Consider the following 15,356-nt stretch of genomic DNA (forward strand, 5'->3'; position numbering starts at 1 on the left):
GTGACAGAAGTGGCTTTGCTCCAGACTAGGTTCTAAAAGACCAAAACATTATTTCGACACATGCTTAGCTTCTGTTGGCTGCTCTCTCTCACCTTGACTTATGCATGCAGTGTTATTTAAGCCTGCCCCTTCAATTGCTGCTTCAAAGGAGACTTATGCTGGGTGCATGGCCACCATCCTATCAACATTTGGATTGTACTGGTTGGGGCCTAATTCTCTGGCTTAGGCATGAAATTGTCTGTCCTCCAGCCAGAGGGTGGCAAATATATTAAGGATGGAGGGTACTTCAAGGATGACCCTTATAACAGTGGGAAGCTACTTCAGACCCAATAATACCAGATGGAAAAATGTGAGATGCTCATCTAAATGATGCCAACACTTTCCTAACTTTAGACATCTGTACTGTTGGAATATAAAGGTGGCTCTGGAGATGTGAGGTGTGACTGCCCTCCTCTTATGTTGCTGATGGGTCACAACTTGTCTCCTCCTTCCTGCTGTTACTGGGCTCCATTCCCTCCCATTAGGGCTCCATCACTCCAAATGACACTGGTAATTGTCACTCATTCATCCAGACCTTTGGATTAGGGCATGCAGTGAGCAGCAGTCCCTGTGACACTCTGAATGCATGTGACCCTGTTCCACCTTCTCCTTTAATTGAACTGGCAGGTGAGCTATGCCAATGGTGAGTGTGCTAGAGATGGGAGGGAGGTGTTTAGAAAAGGATCTGTGCGCTGATCCTGCTTTATCTGTTCAGTCACCAGCTGGCCGAGATGAGAGTCGTGAAGATAAAACCACCATAAAATGTGAGACTTCTCCTCCTTCTTCACCCAGGACCCTTCGGCTGGAAAAGTTTGGACATCCTGCTCTGAGTCAGGAGGAAGGCAAGAGGTATAGGGGCCTGTGCAAGGAAGAGAGGATGGGCTCTGCTTATTGTAGGTGGCCAGATATACTTTCCCTCACTAGGTGAACAGGTGGGTCAGAAGTTATCTCAGACCAGACCCAACTAAGGTGAGAGACTGATGCATGGGACAGAAAGGTTGCCATGATCAATACCTATGAAGGTTTGCTGGACAGTGTGCTCAATGCTGATTTTGCCCACCACTCTGAGGACAGGGAATGAAACTGGAACAGTTAGAAGCCTGAGCATGTTCACAGTTCATAGGGGAATGACTCATAAAATGCCCCCCAAATGATAGAGGGTGTCTGGAAATGTGCCTGTTTCCTGCTCCCCAATCATTTGGCACAACATTGGCACTGGCTAACTTTCAAACAGGAGTGACTGAACAGGCCCACTCCGAGAAGTGCTAGGAATGTTTTTGAGAAATGCAGAAAGGAGGAGAATGGCACCCTCATGTTTTTGTGGGTGATGACAGTCTGACTCTCTCGCTCTTCCTTTAACTTCCTTTAGTTCTTTGGAGGACCAAGCAAGTAACCCCAGCAGCAGCAACAGCAGCCAGGACTCTCTGCACAAAGGCTCCAAAAGGAAAGGCATCAAATCTTCTATTGGGCGCTTGTTTGGGAAGAAAGAGAAAGGGCGCTTGATCCAGCTGAGCAGAGAAGGCGCTACTGGGCAAGGTCTTTGACTCTATTCATCCCTTTAAAGAAAAGCTATCCTTCTACAGGTTTTTTGGGCAGGTGACCCTGTAGCTAGAAAACATTCTGTAAAAACCACTGTAGAATGGGAAAAGACATAGTTGAAGGAAGGAAATAATACGATCAGTACTCAAGATGGCTAGTTAAATCAATTTCCCTCATTTTGGGGGAATATTTAGATCATCTCATCCCTTGGTACAGTCGTTGAATATGTTTATATAACACCCATATGTGGGCTAATTATAAGTAACATGGTACCAAGGGAAAGGGGTGGGACAGGGATTAGTGAATTAATGACAGTGCTGAGAAGAGATGGGGAGCAAACAGCACAGAATAGTTATGGCAGTCAAAAGATCCCTAAACAAAGCTCCTCAGTGCTGCAGGATTTACCCTGCTTAAATCACACCAGCATCAGTGGAATTTTAATAGCATAACTGTTTGCAGCCGAAGGAGATTGTGAGTAGGGTTGTAATGGAAATGAGGAGCTGTAGATAAAATGTCTTGATGATTAAATTAAGCTATCTGGGACATAGGGAACAAGATGACTGAAGACACAGTGGCAGAAGCAGAACAAGTTAAAGGCTAAAGTCTGATCAGCATGTTGCTTCATTCAGGTGTTAGTCCTAAAGGAAATTGTCAGAAATTTAAAAAGGGGAGTCATTTTTTTCCTGTACTAGTAGTAATAGTCCTACAGAACTATTCCAAGCTGCAGAGTATCAGTCCAAATCCTAACAATAGTATCACTCCAAGTCCTAACAACAAATATGGAGAACAAGGCAATGGTATACAGACTAGACATGTTCAGTATACCCTCCAATCCCCATGAATAGAGATGCAAAGTAAAGCAGCAACTGTATGATCATTGAACTGCAACGTGTTGCAACAGAGTTTTACCCTATATGGACTGAGAAATATGTTCAAGTTGGATTCCAAAAAAGAAGTAGCACACAAGTCTTGTTGCAAATATATGTGGCTATGGAGCACACCAAAGAATTTAAAAGTCTGTGATCAAGAGGTTATAGCAAAGCTATTGACTATGCGGATCACAAGAAGCTATGAGTGATCCTAAAAGAAATGGATCTTCCTCAGCATTTTCATCTTCCCAATGTGTAACTTTTATCATGTTACAAGAGGCTACTGTATAGAGAAGCAGAATAGATTCCTTTAAGCAAAGACAACTGAGAAGGATATATTTTATCTCCTCATTTGTTCTATCTGTGCTGAGAACATATAAAGTGAGCTGAATTAGAATCAGAGGAAGCAAGAATAAAATTGGTGGAAGATACATCTATGATTGGAACAAACCCTAGCAGAATCCATCCCTCTAAACAGTCACAGACTTCTTCTCATGCTTGGCCTAGTCTTGCAAAGGTAGCTTAAGTGGTCTTAGAATGATGGTCGTACAATCAGGAACCTTCTTCCACATCACATGCAGCATCAAACCAGCTGCTGCACATGGCATGGAAAAGGGATGCTGCTAGAGGTTGCATGGGGCTTCATTCCTGGTGGGCCCCATGTGATAAGCCTTCTTCTGGATCAGGTGCAGCAGCCCAAATAGCCATGGCCTTAAGAGTACCAGCCATGGCCTTAAGTTTGCAAAAGCTAAGCTGGTCTGTCAAGGACAGTACATTTCGGAGGGCACCATGACCGGCATCTGAGAATGACTGATGGGAGGGGTTGTGGTTGGTGACATTCTAAATGGGGACTACTGATGTGAGGAAGGTGTGGAGTAATTGCGCTAGATTTTAGCAATAATAAGACAACAATACTATTAAAAGCTGTAGAAAGACTAAAACCTGGCAGGGTTCTGGGCAGAGAAAGAAGAGACACAAGTCTGCAGTGATAAGAAGCTTAGTCTGGAAAGGAAAGCAGATAAAGTGAAGTCAGTCATCAATAAATGCTGAGGCATGTGAAGTAACTGGACCTTCTATGGGGACAATTTGTTACTAAATGCAGTATTTAATTCTTAGTGTAAATATTTGTAGTACTCTAAAGCTGAACTTTACTAAATTCTCATTCCCCATACCCTGAAATACCAGCTTTCCAGTACTGCACTGGGTTATGAAGGTTTCACCTGCTTCTGAGACTTCAAGTCCTTGATATATAAAGGAATGCAAAAATTGTGAAATTCTGCTAGAAAATATTTGTTGGCTAGACAAATAGAGTTATATTCTGTTTTTGAGGTTTCTTGAGGTGGGTCACTGGAGGCCTGCAGTCTAATTCTTCTATGTATTTTGTTTCCCAGTTATTCTGACAGATTCAGAGATCAATATACAAGATTCTCTTGCTCTTGGTAAGCTAGGAGCTCAAGCGGAGAAAGATCGACGGCTTAAAAAAAAGTGAGTACACCTATTTTAGTATTTGTCACAGACATGTTGTTTAAACTTTTTTCCCTAGGGAACAATGATTTGACAATATTGGTCACAGAAACTCTGCAGGCTGCAGAGGATTCTGGAAAGTGTTCTAGGGCATTTCTTCAGTTCATGAACCTCACCTATAGGAGCTATTTCCTATATGATGAAACAATTTCTTAAGAATAGGCCTACACTCTGGAATTTGCCCATTCATTTCTGGCAACACTACATTGGATGAAATTTTATAAATGCTTTTGAGATAGCTTGCCTCTAACCCATCTTATCGGAGGATCTTTGATAAGCTACTGAGGAGCTTCAATGAGATAAACCTTAAGTTAATTATTAATATGAATTTACTGTATTTTAATCCCACCTTTCATATAGTTGTTGTCTCCCAAAGCAGCTTACAGCAATGAAAAAGAGACAGGTCCTACTGAATAGAGAATGTAAGAGAATATAGAATAAAGAGCACTGCTGTTTGGACTAGATTGATGGGATACTCATTGGGAGGTAGCTTGAATGGAACATCCCAAGGAAGAGAGGGGACTTTCCAATGCTTCAAAACCGCTGCCTTTGCAGTAATGTTCTCTCACTCTAATTAAACTGTTCAGAAGGAGACGAAACAATTTCTTAAGAATAGGCCTGTGCATCATTAGTTGTCCAGTAGTTGACGTGCCTCATTCAGAATATCCTTAAGAGCCTTTTCAAGAAACAGGTTTTCCCCTCAAGCACTTTAGACTTTCTGATGCCCCAGAGCTTCTTAAAATCTGACCATTAGCTGATCCTAATGTCTTTCTTCCCATGTCTGTTAAATACCCATATTCACCTTGGCTTGATCTTCCCTAAGTGAGGCAGGCACAAATAGTTATTTAAACCCCTTCTCCCCCAGATGCTGATTTTGCCTTTACACATTTCAGCTGTTCAATTATGTTGTGTTTTTCATTGTGGTCTCTGTGCATCACACATGTGGGCAGAAAGAAAGAAACGTTCACAGCTTAGCATCATGAAGTGGACGGGGGCACCCTCCTCCTTCCAATTCCTGATCCAAGGAACATTTGGTATTGAGCATTTCATATTCCTAAAGGAGTGATTTCTAAAGCCCTTTGCTTGCTCCTCAGTTTATATGAGAGTGGGTGGCACCAGGGTACTAGTTCCAAAATATTATCTACAGTGCATGTCCCACATTACGAATATAGAACTACTTGCTACATTTATGTCACTGCTCACAACTTTTTTGAAAAAATTAACAGCACCATCATCATTATTATTGGAAATGGGCCTGGATATATACTATAGCTTACAGCACTTGCTGTGAACTGTGTAGGATTGCACAGCTATCTAGAAAATTGTTCTAGTCCTGCTTCCTGATTTTATTTCCAGGCATGAGCTTTTGGAAGATGCTCGAAGAAGAGGCATTCCTTTTGCTCAGTGGGATGGACCAACTGTAGTCTCTTGGCTTGAGGTGAGCCTGCCTTGAGATCTTTAGATGATTCATGGTATCAGTTAGGCGATGCCAGTATTAAGTAGACCATCTTTTTTCTCCTTTGATAAGGGAAGTTTCACTTGCTGGAGCAGCTGTTAGTGGCAGTAGCTCAGGTGAGCTCCGGAAGAACAGTAATGGATTCCTGTCACTCTTGTCAAGCAGTTGGCTCACTGCTTCCCTGGACCCATAATGGGGCTGGTTGCCTAAGTACGGGCAATGTAACAAGCCCTCCTGCCAGCCATGTATTTTCACAAACAAGCCACCCTGAGGGAAGCAGGCCAGGTTCATAAGACATGACAACCCACTGCACCTGGTTACACACAATGGATTGTCATTGTGCCAGCCACTTTAACACATGAAGCTTATGTCACAAAATTAGTGCTCTTAAAGCACAGAAGAATTTGTACCTCATAACTGCTTTGAAAATTCAACAGGTTTATACAATGAATCCAGTTCCAGAGCTTTCACTGCTTTTGTTGTTGTTCTGCTTTCTCATAATCTGGTACAGCCTGTAAATGTCATTATCTTTGTGATTTCCTGGTTTGTTATTCTGCCATTTATTGATGGGCAGAGAATGAAAGAATTTGCCATTGAATGCTGTTGCCTCCTTCCCAGTTTGCTGTTGATTCCAAATTAATTTGAGCAAAATCTTAACAGGAATTGCATAATTACTCCAATTGCTTACCTGAGGTGTATCCACAACATATGAAAATATGTATTCTTCAGTATTGTGAATCTAATTAATGCATATATTCAGCTAACATCTTTGGAACTGAGTTTCAAAAGTATGTTATTGTACTGTCAGTTTAAAGGAATCTTCTTGCAGTTTTTCATAAGAGGACAAATCACAGCCACTTGCTCATTTTCCTCAACCGTGCCTCATCTTTAACAGTCATATTGGGCTTTCTACCTCCTAATTACTTGACTTGTCTGTTGTTATTAATATGTGCCTTCATTTTCAGCACAATTCTTGTGCAAGTGTCCTCAAAAGTAAATCCTGTTGAGTTCAGTAGGGCTTACCTCTAGGTAAATGGCATAAAATTGCAGACTTAATCACAGTTGTTCCTCAGAATCAGTGAACAATCTAATGCTGCCATGCCACAGGACTCCATTCAGGTATTAGCTTTCCTTAGACAATACTGTAGAACAGGGGTCTCAAACTCTCAGCCCGCGGGCCAATTGCCGGGACAGGCGGGGCACGGGGGAGGGGCCCTGCGGACTTCAAAGCGCCAGTGGTGCCCGGGCCGGCCTCTGGGAGTGACGCGGGATGAGCGGCCCACCACCACCGCGGTGGTGGAATACTTGATGCAGCCCAGCCTCACCCAGACTGCCCCCAGGTAATTTGAGTTTGAGACCCCTGCTGTAGAACTATCAGCCCACTGTAGTGCTGTTCGGCTTACACTGGCATTCTTGTATCCTGCCTCAGTTTTGGTCAAGGTGCATTTCCAGAGGTTTCTTTTGGCAGTGTTTCAGGAAACCCTGGCGAATCCTGAACTAACTTCCTGTGCTGATGCCACTGATTGTGTCTGTTCTAATGTGGTGGCCATGGGGCATCTGTTGGATAATGCCCATGATAAAATACACATTCTTCCATTGATTGAAATTTTCAAAGGTTTTTTTTCCTTACATGAAAAGATAGGTGCATCTCCAAGTGCACTCATCCAGTATTTAAAAACAGGTAAAAAAAAACCAGCTTAAAAACCATGTGTGTGCTTTCAGCTGCACTAGAAATGGCTGACAATTTGGTCTAGTCAATTTTATCACTGACCCATGGGAAGCAGCTGCACCTACAGTGGTGGAGCAGAAAGTCTTTTATCTTTTGCAGCAAAGGTCTCCTCTCCTTTCCTCTATTAAATTTTTATATGTATGAAGCTTCCTAGGAAAACTCATCTGTGCACCACATAACAAAAGACCAGGGTGCATTTAAATCTGACCCATGCAGCTTCAACTATGCCACAGATGACAGGGAAGCTTGAGTTGTGTGTGGAAGAATCTGTGTATCTGGAGAAGTAAACGTGGTTTCTTCTGTGGGCTTTCTGTTGTAGCTTTGGGTGGGCATGCCTGCCTGGTATGTTGCAGCCTGCAGAGCCAATGTGAAGAGTGGCGCCATCATGTCTGCTCTGTCAGACACAGAGATACAGAGGGAGATTGGCATTAGCAATGCTCTTCACCGGTTAAAACTGCGTTTGGCCATTCAAGAAATGGTGTCGCTGACAAGCCCTTCTGCTCCTCCTACTTCACGAACAGTAAGTACTTCCTGTTGTGTACCTGAGATTAGCAAATTGGTCTTCACTATTTAATGCCAAAAGGCTGCTGTTAGCTTCATGTCCAAGGCCAAAACCCAAATTCATAGTCTTACATGGAGCACTAAGTTGCAGGCTTGAGCTAGCACATCACATTTGATGAGCACTGTGGTCTCCATGTGTCGCATGCCGCAGAGGAAGGAATTATCAACAGTGATCTAAGAAAGCTAAGCCATACTTCACCAGCAGTTGTGAAAGCCAGCAGTTTTTGCCTCAGTAGTTGTGTATTTATTTTAGCATGCTTGCTTGCTCTATTGTAGTGGGAGCCTACGGCCTATCCTTCAAGATATGCTTGTGAAAGGGCTCAGGGTTGCGCGCGCGCGCGCTCGCGCGCTCTCTCTCTCTCTCTCTCTCTCTCGATACTGTCCCACAACCAAAACTCTTTGGATAGTTTACACAATGATAGTTTATGATAAAAATAATCAGAAAAGCAGGAAAAAGCCATTAAAGTTTAAAACAGCTAAAAAGAGATTATTAAAAAAAAAGCAGTACAAAGAATGACAGTAGTGGTTCTGTAATCACTTGGTGATCCCTCCTAAGCTGAGTAAGTCCTTATTAGCCTTCAAAAAGGGTGCCACCATAAAGATGACAGATTCAGTGCCACCTGAGTTTTGGTGGGAAAGTTCTCCCATAGATGGAGTGCCACCACTGAGAAAGCTCTCTCCTACAATTCCTGGAGTTAGCACTTGGAGGAAGGATCCAGAGGTTGAGTATAGTGTCTGTGTAATATATCTTTGCTCCACCACTTTAGTTGTCAGTATCCACTTTAAAATAGCTTGATGTAAGGCACTGAAAATGTATCTCTGTGGTAACAGTACTAATGTTGGGCTTTCTCTGCAGTCAGTGGAAATAACCTATACACAGGGTATTAATTTTGTTACTGCTTTCTGAAGATACTAGAGTTCTCCGAGAAACCTATCATTGCTTTGGGTTCCCAGCTTGCTGTGTACAAACAGGCAGAAGTATATGAAACAGTACAGTGGTACCTTGGCTCACGAACAACTTGGTTCACCACCAAATCAGGTTGCGACCAAACATTTCATGAAAATTTTGACTTGGGTTGCGAACGCCACATTGGGTGGTGACCAAGATCACAGCCATCTCCCCACTCCCCCGAGAGGTCGCGGCTGTGCTGTGCTCACTCACAACTTCCCTGCATGAATGCAACTGCGATCATGGCCATCTCCCCACTTGGGGGGGTGGGGAGATGGCTGTGATCATGCTGGTTGTGGGCAGGGGGAGATGGCCAAGTTTGTGCCTGTCTTTCCTGCAGGAGTGCGCGTGCCAGGATTTCTTTGAGAAGCACCACCCCAGCATAACTGTAACGAACAGGGTGTTGAATCTGATGAACGATAACGTGGTCTCTCATTTCTGGAGGGTTATGCAGCACAGGAAAAAACAAGTGACTAGAGACAGATTTTTCACCAAAATTGACCCTGTAGCTAAGAGACAAAGAAGAGAGAAAACCCCTGAAAGAGATCTGAGAGATGTCCTTATGGAGGGGGATTCTCCCTCAAAACAGTAACCTTCCCCACACCTAGGTTAGTGTTCTCTGCTGTACTGTACAGTACTTTGTTACTTTGTTGTTCTTTGTCACTTTGTTTCAAAATTTTCTGATTAAAAAATAGTCACAGAATGGATTAACCTTATTTACATTGAACCTTATGGGGAAATTTGTCTTGGCTCACAACCAAAAATTGGCTCACAACCACATTTGGAGGGGCCAGAACAGATTAACCTTATTTACGTTGAATCTTATGGGGAAATTTGGCTTGGGTCACAACCAATTAGGGTCACGACCAGAGTCCTGGAATGGATTAAGTTTGTGAGCCAAGGTACCACTGTACATATTAATAGCTTTCTCCCCCTCCTTGTTCTGAAGGAGCATGTGCCACGACAGGATAGTGTAGGAATGTTGAGTAGTCAGCGGGATGAAAGACACAAGACCAAGTAGGCAGTAGGCTAAAAGGTGAGGCACAAGGAAAACAGGCTACAAACACGACAAATTCTGAAGGATCTTCCATCACCTCTGCCCAGTTGGTTTGGTATCAAAGGCAGTTCATGTCTAACATATGGGAAAAATGCTCAATTCTCCCCCCCCCCCAAAATGGATATACAGGGAGCTCAGGCCATTTTTCTTTTGAAGGACTTTTCATAGGGTTATTGTCATTTTCACATCACAAAAAGTTATGTGCATCCACCATTTAGCAGTGACTTAATTTCAGATGGCTGTTAGGTTGGAACATTTTCAAAATGCTTGCTTCCCCTCCTGCTCAACTCTTACATATTTTCACCTTAGTCATCTGGAAATGTCTGGGTTACACATGAGGAGATGGAAACTATGGCGACTTCGACCAAAACGGCAAGTCTTTTCTTTGTAATTTTTTCCTTTGTGTAATCTGTGTTTGGTTCCTGAAGTCTCTGCCAGTTCCCCCTGATTAAAACAGGCAGGGAAATAATTTTCACGGGGACATAAGATAAAGCTTTTTCAAAAAATACACTGTAGTTTATCTTTTTGCTGGTTCAACTTGTTCCTGGTGGTTGACTTGATTGATACAAATAAGGAATTATTTTTGTTCAAAGGATTGTTTGTGTTACACACTTGTTGTACCTTGGGAATCCTTGTTACAAAGCTAAGGTGTAAATGACTGAAAACACAGAGACATACTTGTGGCCCTTTCCATCTGATGACCAACTTAAATTTCAGAATGCTACCTTGTGTGCACGGGTACTAATTTGATCTGAGCAAAGCTCTTTTTTGATGTCTGGCAAGTACTGGATGACTAGCAATTGCTGTTTGTGACTTTGTACTACTGCAAATCCATAGGCAGTTTTCTTTCTCTTATGTAAGTAGAGGTGAATATGTCATATAGAGTCAAAGTTCCAGTGCCCATGCTTAAGTTCAGCTAAAAGTGGGAAGTACATTCATGGCAGTTTGCTGTTTATTTATTTACGTGGTGGACATACTCTTAGGAAACTAGCAGTTGTTTACTAACACATGTCTGCAACATAGTCTTGTTTTGTATTTGCTACCTTGGGAACCCTAGTAGTTGACAGTGCAGGATACACATTTATTTATGAAATAAACAAACAAATGACATGTGACCATTGGCGTAGTTCACCCAGGTCAGCATTGGAGCAGGCCAAATATAAGAACACCACACTGCAGCCTGCCTGTTTTGATAGTCATTCTGGGATGGAAACTGTTAATCTCCAGAGAGCTTCACCTGCTACCTTCCATCAGTGCAGCATCTGCTGCTTATCTGTCTGTTTTGAATATGCCTCCCTGCTTTAGTTGCATAACATGTGATGCTGTCAGATGTTGTTTAGAATTGTTCTGCTGATTGTTCAGAAGCTCAAAATACTGACTTGTAGCAAGACTCTCTAAAGTGGAAATGGTACAGAACTACAGTAATCCTTCGGACTATACAATTGTATGCAATCTCTGCAGAAGAGTATCCTGATTGTTTTGCTGACTACTAGTGAGGTCTTTGTTTGCATTTGAAATATTATCAGCATGCCCTATATGGTGATAACTCACTCTGCCCATTGTTTTGTTGACATGCTGCGCCGATACTTTTAGGACACTGAGGAGGGAAGTTGGGCACAGGTGAGACACCTACATTCTCTTGTGTTTTGTTCACTGTACTTGGGAGCAAAACCCGGTGACACTCAGAAAGAGATTGTATCTCCTTGCTTTTTTGAGAACCGGTTTCTCTAAACAATTTCCTGAACATATCTCACTGGGTGATCATTGACAATAGATGCCGAATGCTCTTAAATCTTATTTAAACGTTTCTCTCTGGTTGTTAATATCTTATTGATATTGCCAAATAGGAAAAATACCAAAAGGGAGCAACTACCTGTAGGCCTATTCTTTAAAATTCATTATGATATGTTTCTCCGGTTTGGCTTGTAAAATGTGGGCTTAATGACTGGCATGCATGACTTGGGGTTCAGTGTTTCCTTTCTTTTCAAATATCCTCTGCCACTGGAAAGTACAAAAGCAGATGCAGTATACAGTTAGACTCTTCAAGGGCAATTACCAAGATATTAGTACTCAGGTCCTTCCATAAGAAATCCATGGTTTAGTTGAAAATGGTCATTTCCATTGTTAGCTTGAGTAACAGATCCTGCTGGAGGAGGTAGCAAGATCCATTGGCCATGACCTCCAAATGGACCAATATGAAACTATCCCTACACAATCATTTTCAGCATTGTTCCTTGTAAACCTGTGATGTGTTCAACCCAAGGGACTGAAAATGGAACGCAAGTTCTTTTTATTCTATTCATAATTAAGGTTCTTAATTGTGGTCTCTGTTCATCACACATATGGGTGCTGCGTCTGCGCATAACATGATTCTGTCAGTGCTTCTTTTACATTACTTTTTTTTTTTTTACCTTCACAGACTCTGGCTTATGGGGACATGAACCACGAATGGATAGGGAATGAATGGCTTCCTAGTCTAGGTCTCCCTCAGTATCGCAGCTATTTCATGGAGTGTCTCGTGGATGCTCGAATGTTGGATCATTTGACCAAGAAAGACCTTCGAGTGCATCTAAAGATGGTGGACAGTTTCCATCGGTGAGCAAATTCCTTTAGGACATATGTTGTAGTCTTTCATCTCAGTAGAACATAAGCCCTTTTGTAAGTAATTCAGAATTGCTTCTTGTACCCTCTTCTGTGCCCACTGCAATTTGCATTGATTCTACTTAAATTCCTCTAGTCAATTCTTCTTGTGAAACAGAGCACACCGATCACAGACATAGAATAGTTTTTAGAAGTTGGGGTTGATTGGCAGGGTTTCCCGGAAGTATTAGAAATTCCAAGTTATAGAACACAGAGACCAAAAGGGGATTAATTAGACCCAGATTTATTTATTTATTTATTTTGACCCTAACCCTTAGAAGTGGAGGAAATTGGGAAATTGATATGACAAGGTTTTCCTCTCAACACAAGTGATTGTGAGGACAGAAACACATTTTGAGTTGTGTGTTATGATCATACAACTCTAAATGATCCAATATTGTTACAGTAACAATGATCTGTTGTTGTTACAGTGCATTGCTTGATTTATGTTTCAAGTGGTTAGAGGAGAAAGTGCTTGTAGTAAGCGCCATATTACGTTGTTACAGAACAAGTCTGCAGTATGGTATTATGTGCCTGAAGAGACTGAACTATGATAGAAAGGAACTGGAAAGGAGGCGGGAAGAAAGCCAGCATGAAATTAAAGGTAAGGAACAATATAGAAAACTGCTCATGGCAGTTCTTTTGCAACTGCTGCAAAAGAACAAGTCCATGAAATTGAGCTGTTGATGCACTTTTTCTTCCCTCCATGAAATGTCAGCATCTGTCAATTGCACAGAGGGGAAGTTGGTATTTCATCTACCTCCATTACTTTTAGATCAGGTTTCCCTAACCTGGAGCCCTCCAGAGGCATTGAACTACTGATATGCTGATGCTGGCTGGGAATGATGAACATTTTACATCAGTTCATTAGAGGGTATCAAGTTAGGAAAGACTTTTTTTTTTTTTGAGTCATTGACTTTTCTTCCCTGTGTAGAGCATGCGCTTGAAAGAAGTCATAATTTTATTTCCTAATATAACTGCTTCCTCCTCCATTCTTCCAAATGTTTACCTTGCCTTGTAACTGCAAGAAATTCTGGCTTTCACCTGAAGGCTGGTACCTTGGGATTCAGAAAACCTCCAGTGTCTCCTTTACCAAAGAGCTGACCTGAAGGCAAAGCTTCAGTTGATAGTTTCTTCTCATAAAACCAATATGTTTGATTTTTGAGAAATATAACAATTGCCATTTATTTTAGGGTTATCATCCAGTTTAGTAATTTGTATATTATTGTATCAGCATCATGATACTATCAAAATCACCACTTCAGTGACTTTTTAGAACATTGAAGGATGGACAGAACTGAAGAGTATAAAAAGCAAAATCCATAGTTGTGAACCGCTTGGGACCTGGCTATGTAACAGGACCATCTTTTATCACAAGAGCCTAGCTGAACACTTTGTTCTTCATCAGAAGCCTTCCTCCATGCCTTCACCAGAAGACTTTTTCCACTGCCTGAAATTAGGGTCATAGTGACCCAGGAGAGGGCTCTGGTGATACATACAGAAAAACTTAACTGGGACCAGGTTTGATGTCTTTTCTGTGTCAGGTGATGGTCTTTATTTGCCAAGGCATTATGACATGTTTTAGCTGGACCTGATTGTGTTTTTTGTTGTATTCTCTGGATTTCACTGATTTTATGGCTGTTTTTTCAGTCATTTCATATACTTCATTGGTCGAGTTTTGTTCTATTTGTTATTGCTGTATTTTTTTCATGATTTTCAATGAATTTATCAGTTGGTTCACATTGGCTGCATGTTTGGGGCACTACCATTTGTTGTTGTTCTTGTTGTTATAGTGCATTTATATCCTTCCTTTTTGCCTCTTGTGAGAAACAAAATGCAGCTCACATAGCCCCATTTTATCCTCACAACAACAACCCTGTCTGGTAGGTTCGGCTGCGAGTCAGTGACTGATCCAAAGGTACCCAGTAGTTGCATGGCCAAGTGGGCACTAGAGTCTGGGTCTTCCGGGTCCCCAATCCAGTACTTTAATCACTCCCCACACTGGCTTTCAGTCCTGCTGATCACTTTCTTTCTTCTGGGATCTCTTCAGCAATAGAGATTTGACCATCCTGTGTATTTATTTATTTAAAATATTTATATGTTTTCTGTATGGTTCAACATATTAGCATGTACTGACACTGCTAGACTTTGGGCAATGGGATTCATAATCTTATGCACTATGTATTTACACAAGGTGGAGCATCAATTCTTACCATTGCCTAAAAGTATTGTGAACTTTCAGACAATATATAATCCGCATGCATTTGTGTGTGGGGGTGTGGGGGTGTCATAGGCAGCTTATGGCACCTTAAACATCCTCAAAGGTGGTGTACTTATTTTTCACTGTCTTCTAGATGTACTAGTCTGGACTAATGATCAAGTAATTCACTGGATTCAATCTATCGGGCTTAGAGAATATGCCAACAACATCATTGAGAGTGGAGTCCATGGAGCACTCATAGCTTTGGATGAAAATTTTGATTATAATAGTCTGGCCCTTGTGTTACAAATACCCACTCAGAACACTCAGGTAGGAAGAAACATTTATATGGATGCTTTCAAGGTTAGGGTTGCATATTTCTTTCTGAAGATGACTGAATCTTACAATGTGCTGTTAGAGGAATTTCTGAAAACATGAGAGAGAAAGTCAAGTGTAGGTTAATTTAAATCACTGTGCTTTGAAAAGTGACACAGTTCCTATCAACCTGGATGTGTCTTTCTTAGTGATAACTGGTATCGCTAAACTAGGGATGGAAAAACCTCTTGCCCACAGGCCTAATCCAGCCTGTGGAGGCTCTCAAGTCCTGCCACACCAGTCCTAGAAGCTATTTGAAAGAGGGCTACCTACTGCTCTCACCAGCAATGCACCATGCTGGGGACTTGTCTTACTCCTCCAAGCATAGTTTGCATCTCTTTGTCCATGCAGAGAGAGAGATGGAGAAAAGGAAAATGGGGGTGGATGGGAGCAGATGATGCTCTAAAAAGTGGGGATG

General features: G+C 41.9%; 1 protein-coding gene across 3 annotated transcripts in view; it reads left to right on the top strand.

Moving 5' to 3' along the window:
• PPFIA4 (PTPRF interacting protein alpha 4) overlaps positions 1 to 15,356 on the top strand; it is a 137,696-nt gene that overhangs the window by 108,044 nt on the left and 14,296 nt on the right. For 2 of the 3 annotated variants that reach the window (XM_044447551.1, XM_044447553.1), the window contains exons 18-25: positions 755 to 888; positions 1,409 to 1,575; positions 3,839 to 3,932; positions 5,328 to 5,409; positions 7,476 to 7,676; positions 12,143 to 12,318; positions 12,870 to 12,967; positions 14,718 to 14,893. In XM_044447551.1, coding sequence (XP_044303486.1) covers positions 755 to 888; positions 1,409 to 1,575; positions 3,839 to 3,932; positions 5,328 to 5,409; positions 7,476 to 7,676; positions 12,143 to 12,318; positions 12,870 to 12,967; positions 14,718 to 14,893 — 1,128 coding nt within the window. Of the gene's footprint in view, positions 1 to 754; positions 889 to 1,408; positions 1,576 to 3,838; positions 3,933 to 5,327; positions 5,410 to 7,475; positions 7,677 to 10,032; positions 10,096 to 11,316; positions 11,344 to 12,142; positions 12,319 to 12,869; positions 12,968 to 14,717; positions 14,894 to 15,356 lie in introns of all 3 variants that reach the window. The other variant, XM_044447554.1, reaches the window with a different exon arrangement.

Source organism: Varanus komodoensis, unplaced genomic scaffold (genome assembly GCF_004798865.1).
Source record: "Varanus komodoensis strain SLA01 unplaced genomic scaffold, ASM479886v1 scaffold52, whole genome shotgun sequence".
Classification (NCBI taxonomy): domain Eukaryota; kingdom Metazoa; phylum Chordata; class Lepidosauria; order Squamata; family Varanidae; genus Varanus; species Varanus komodoensis.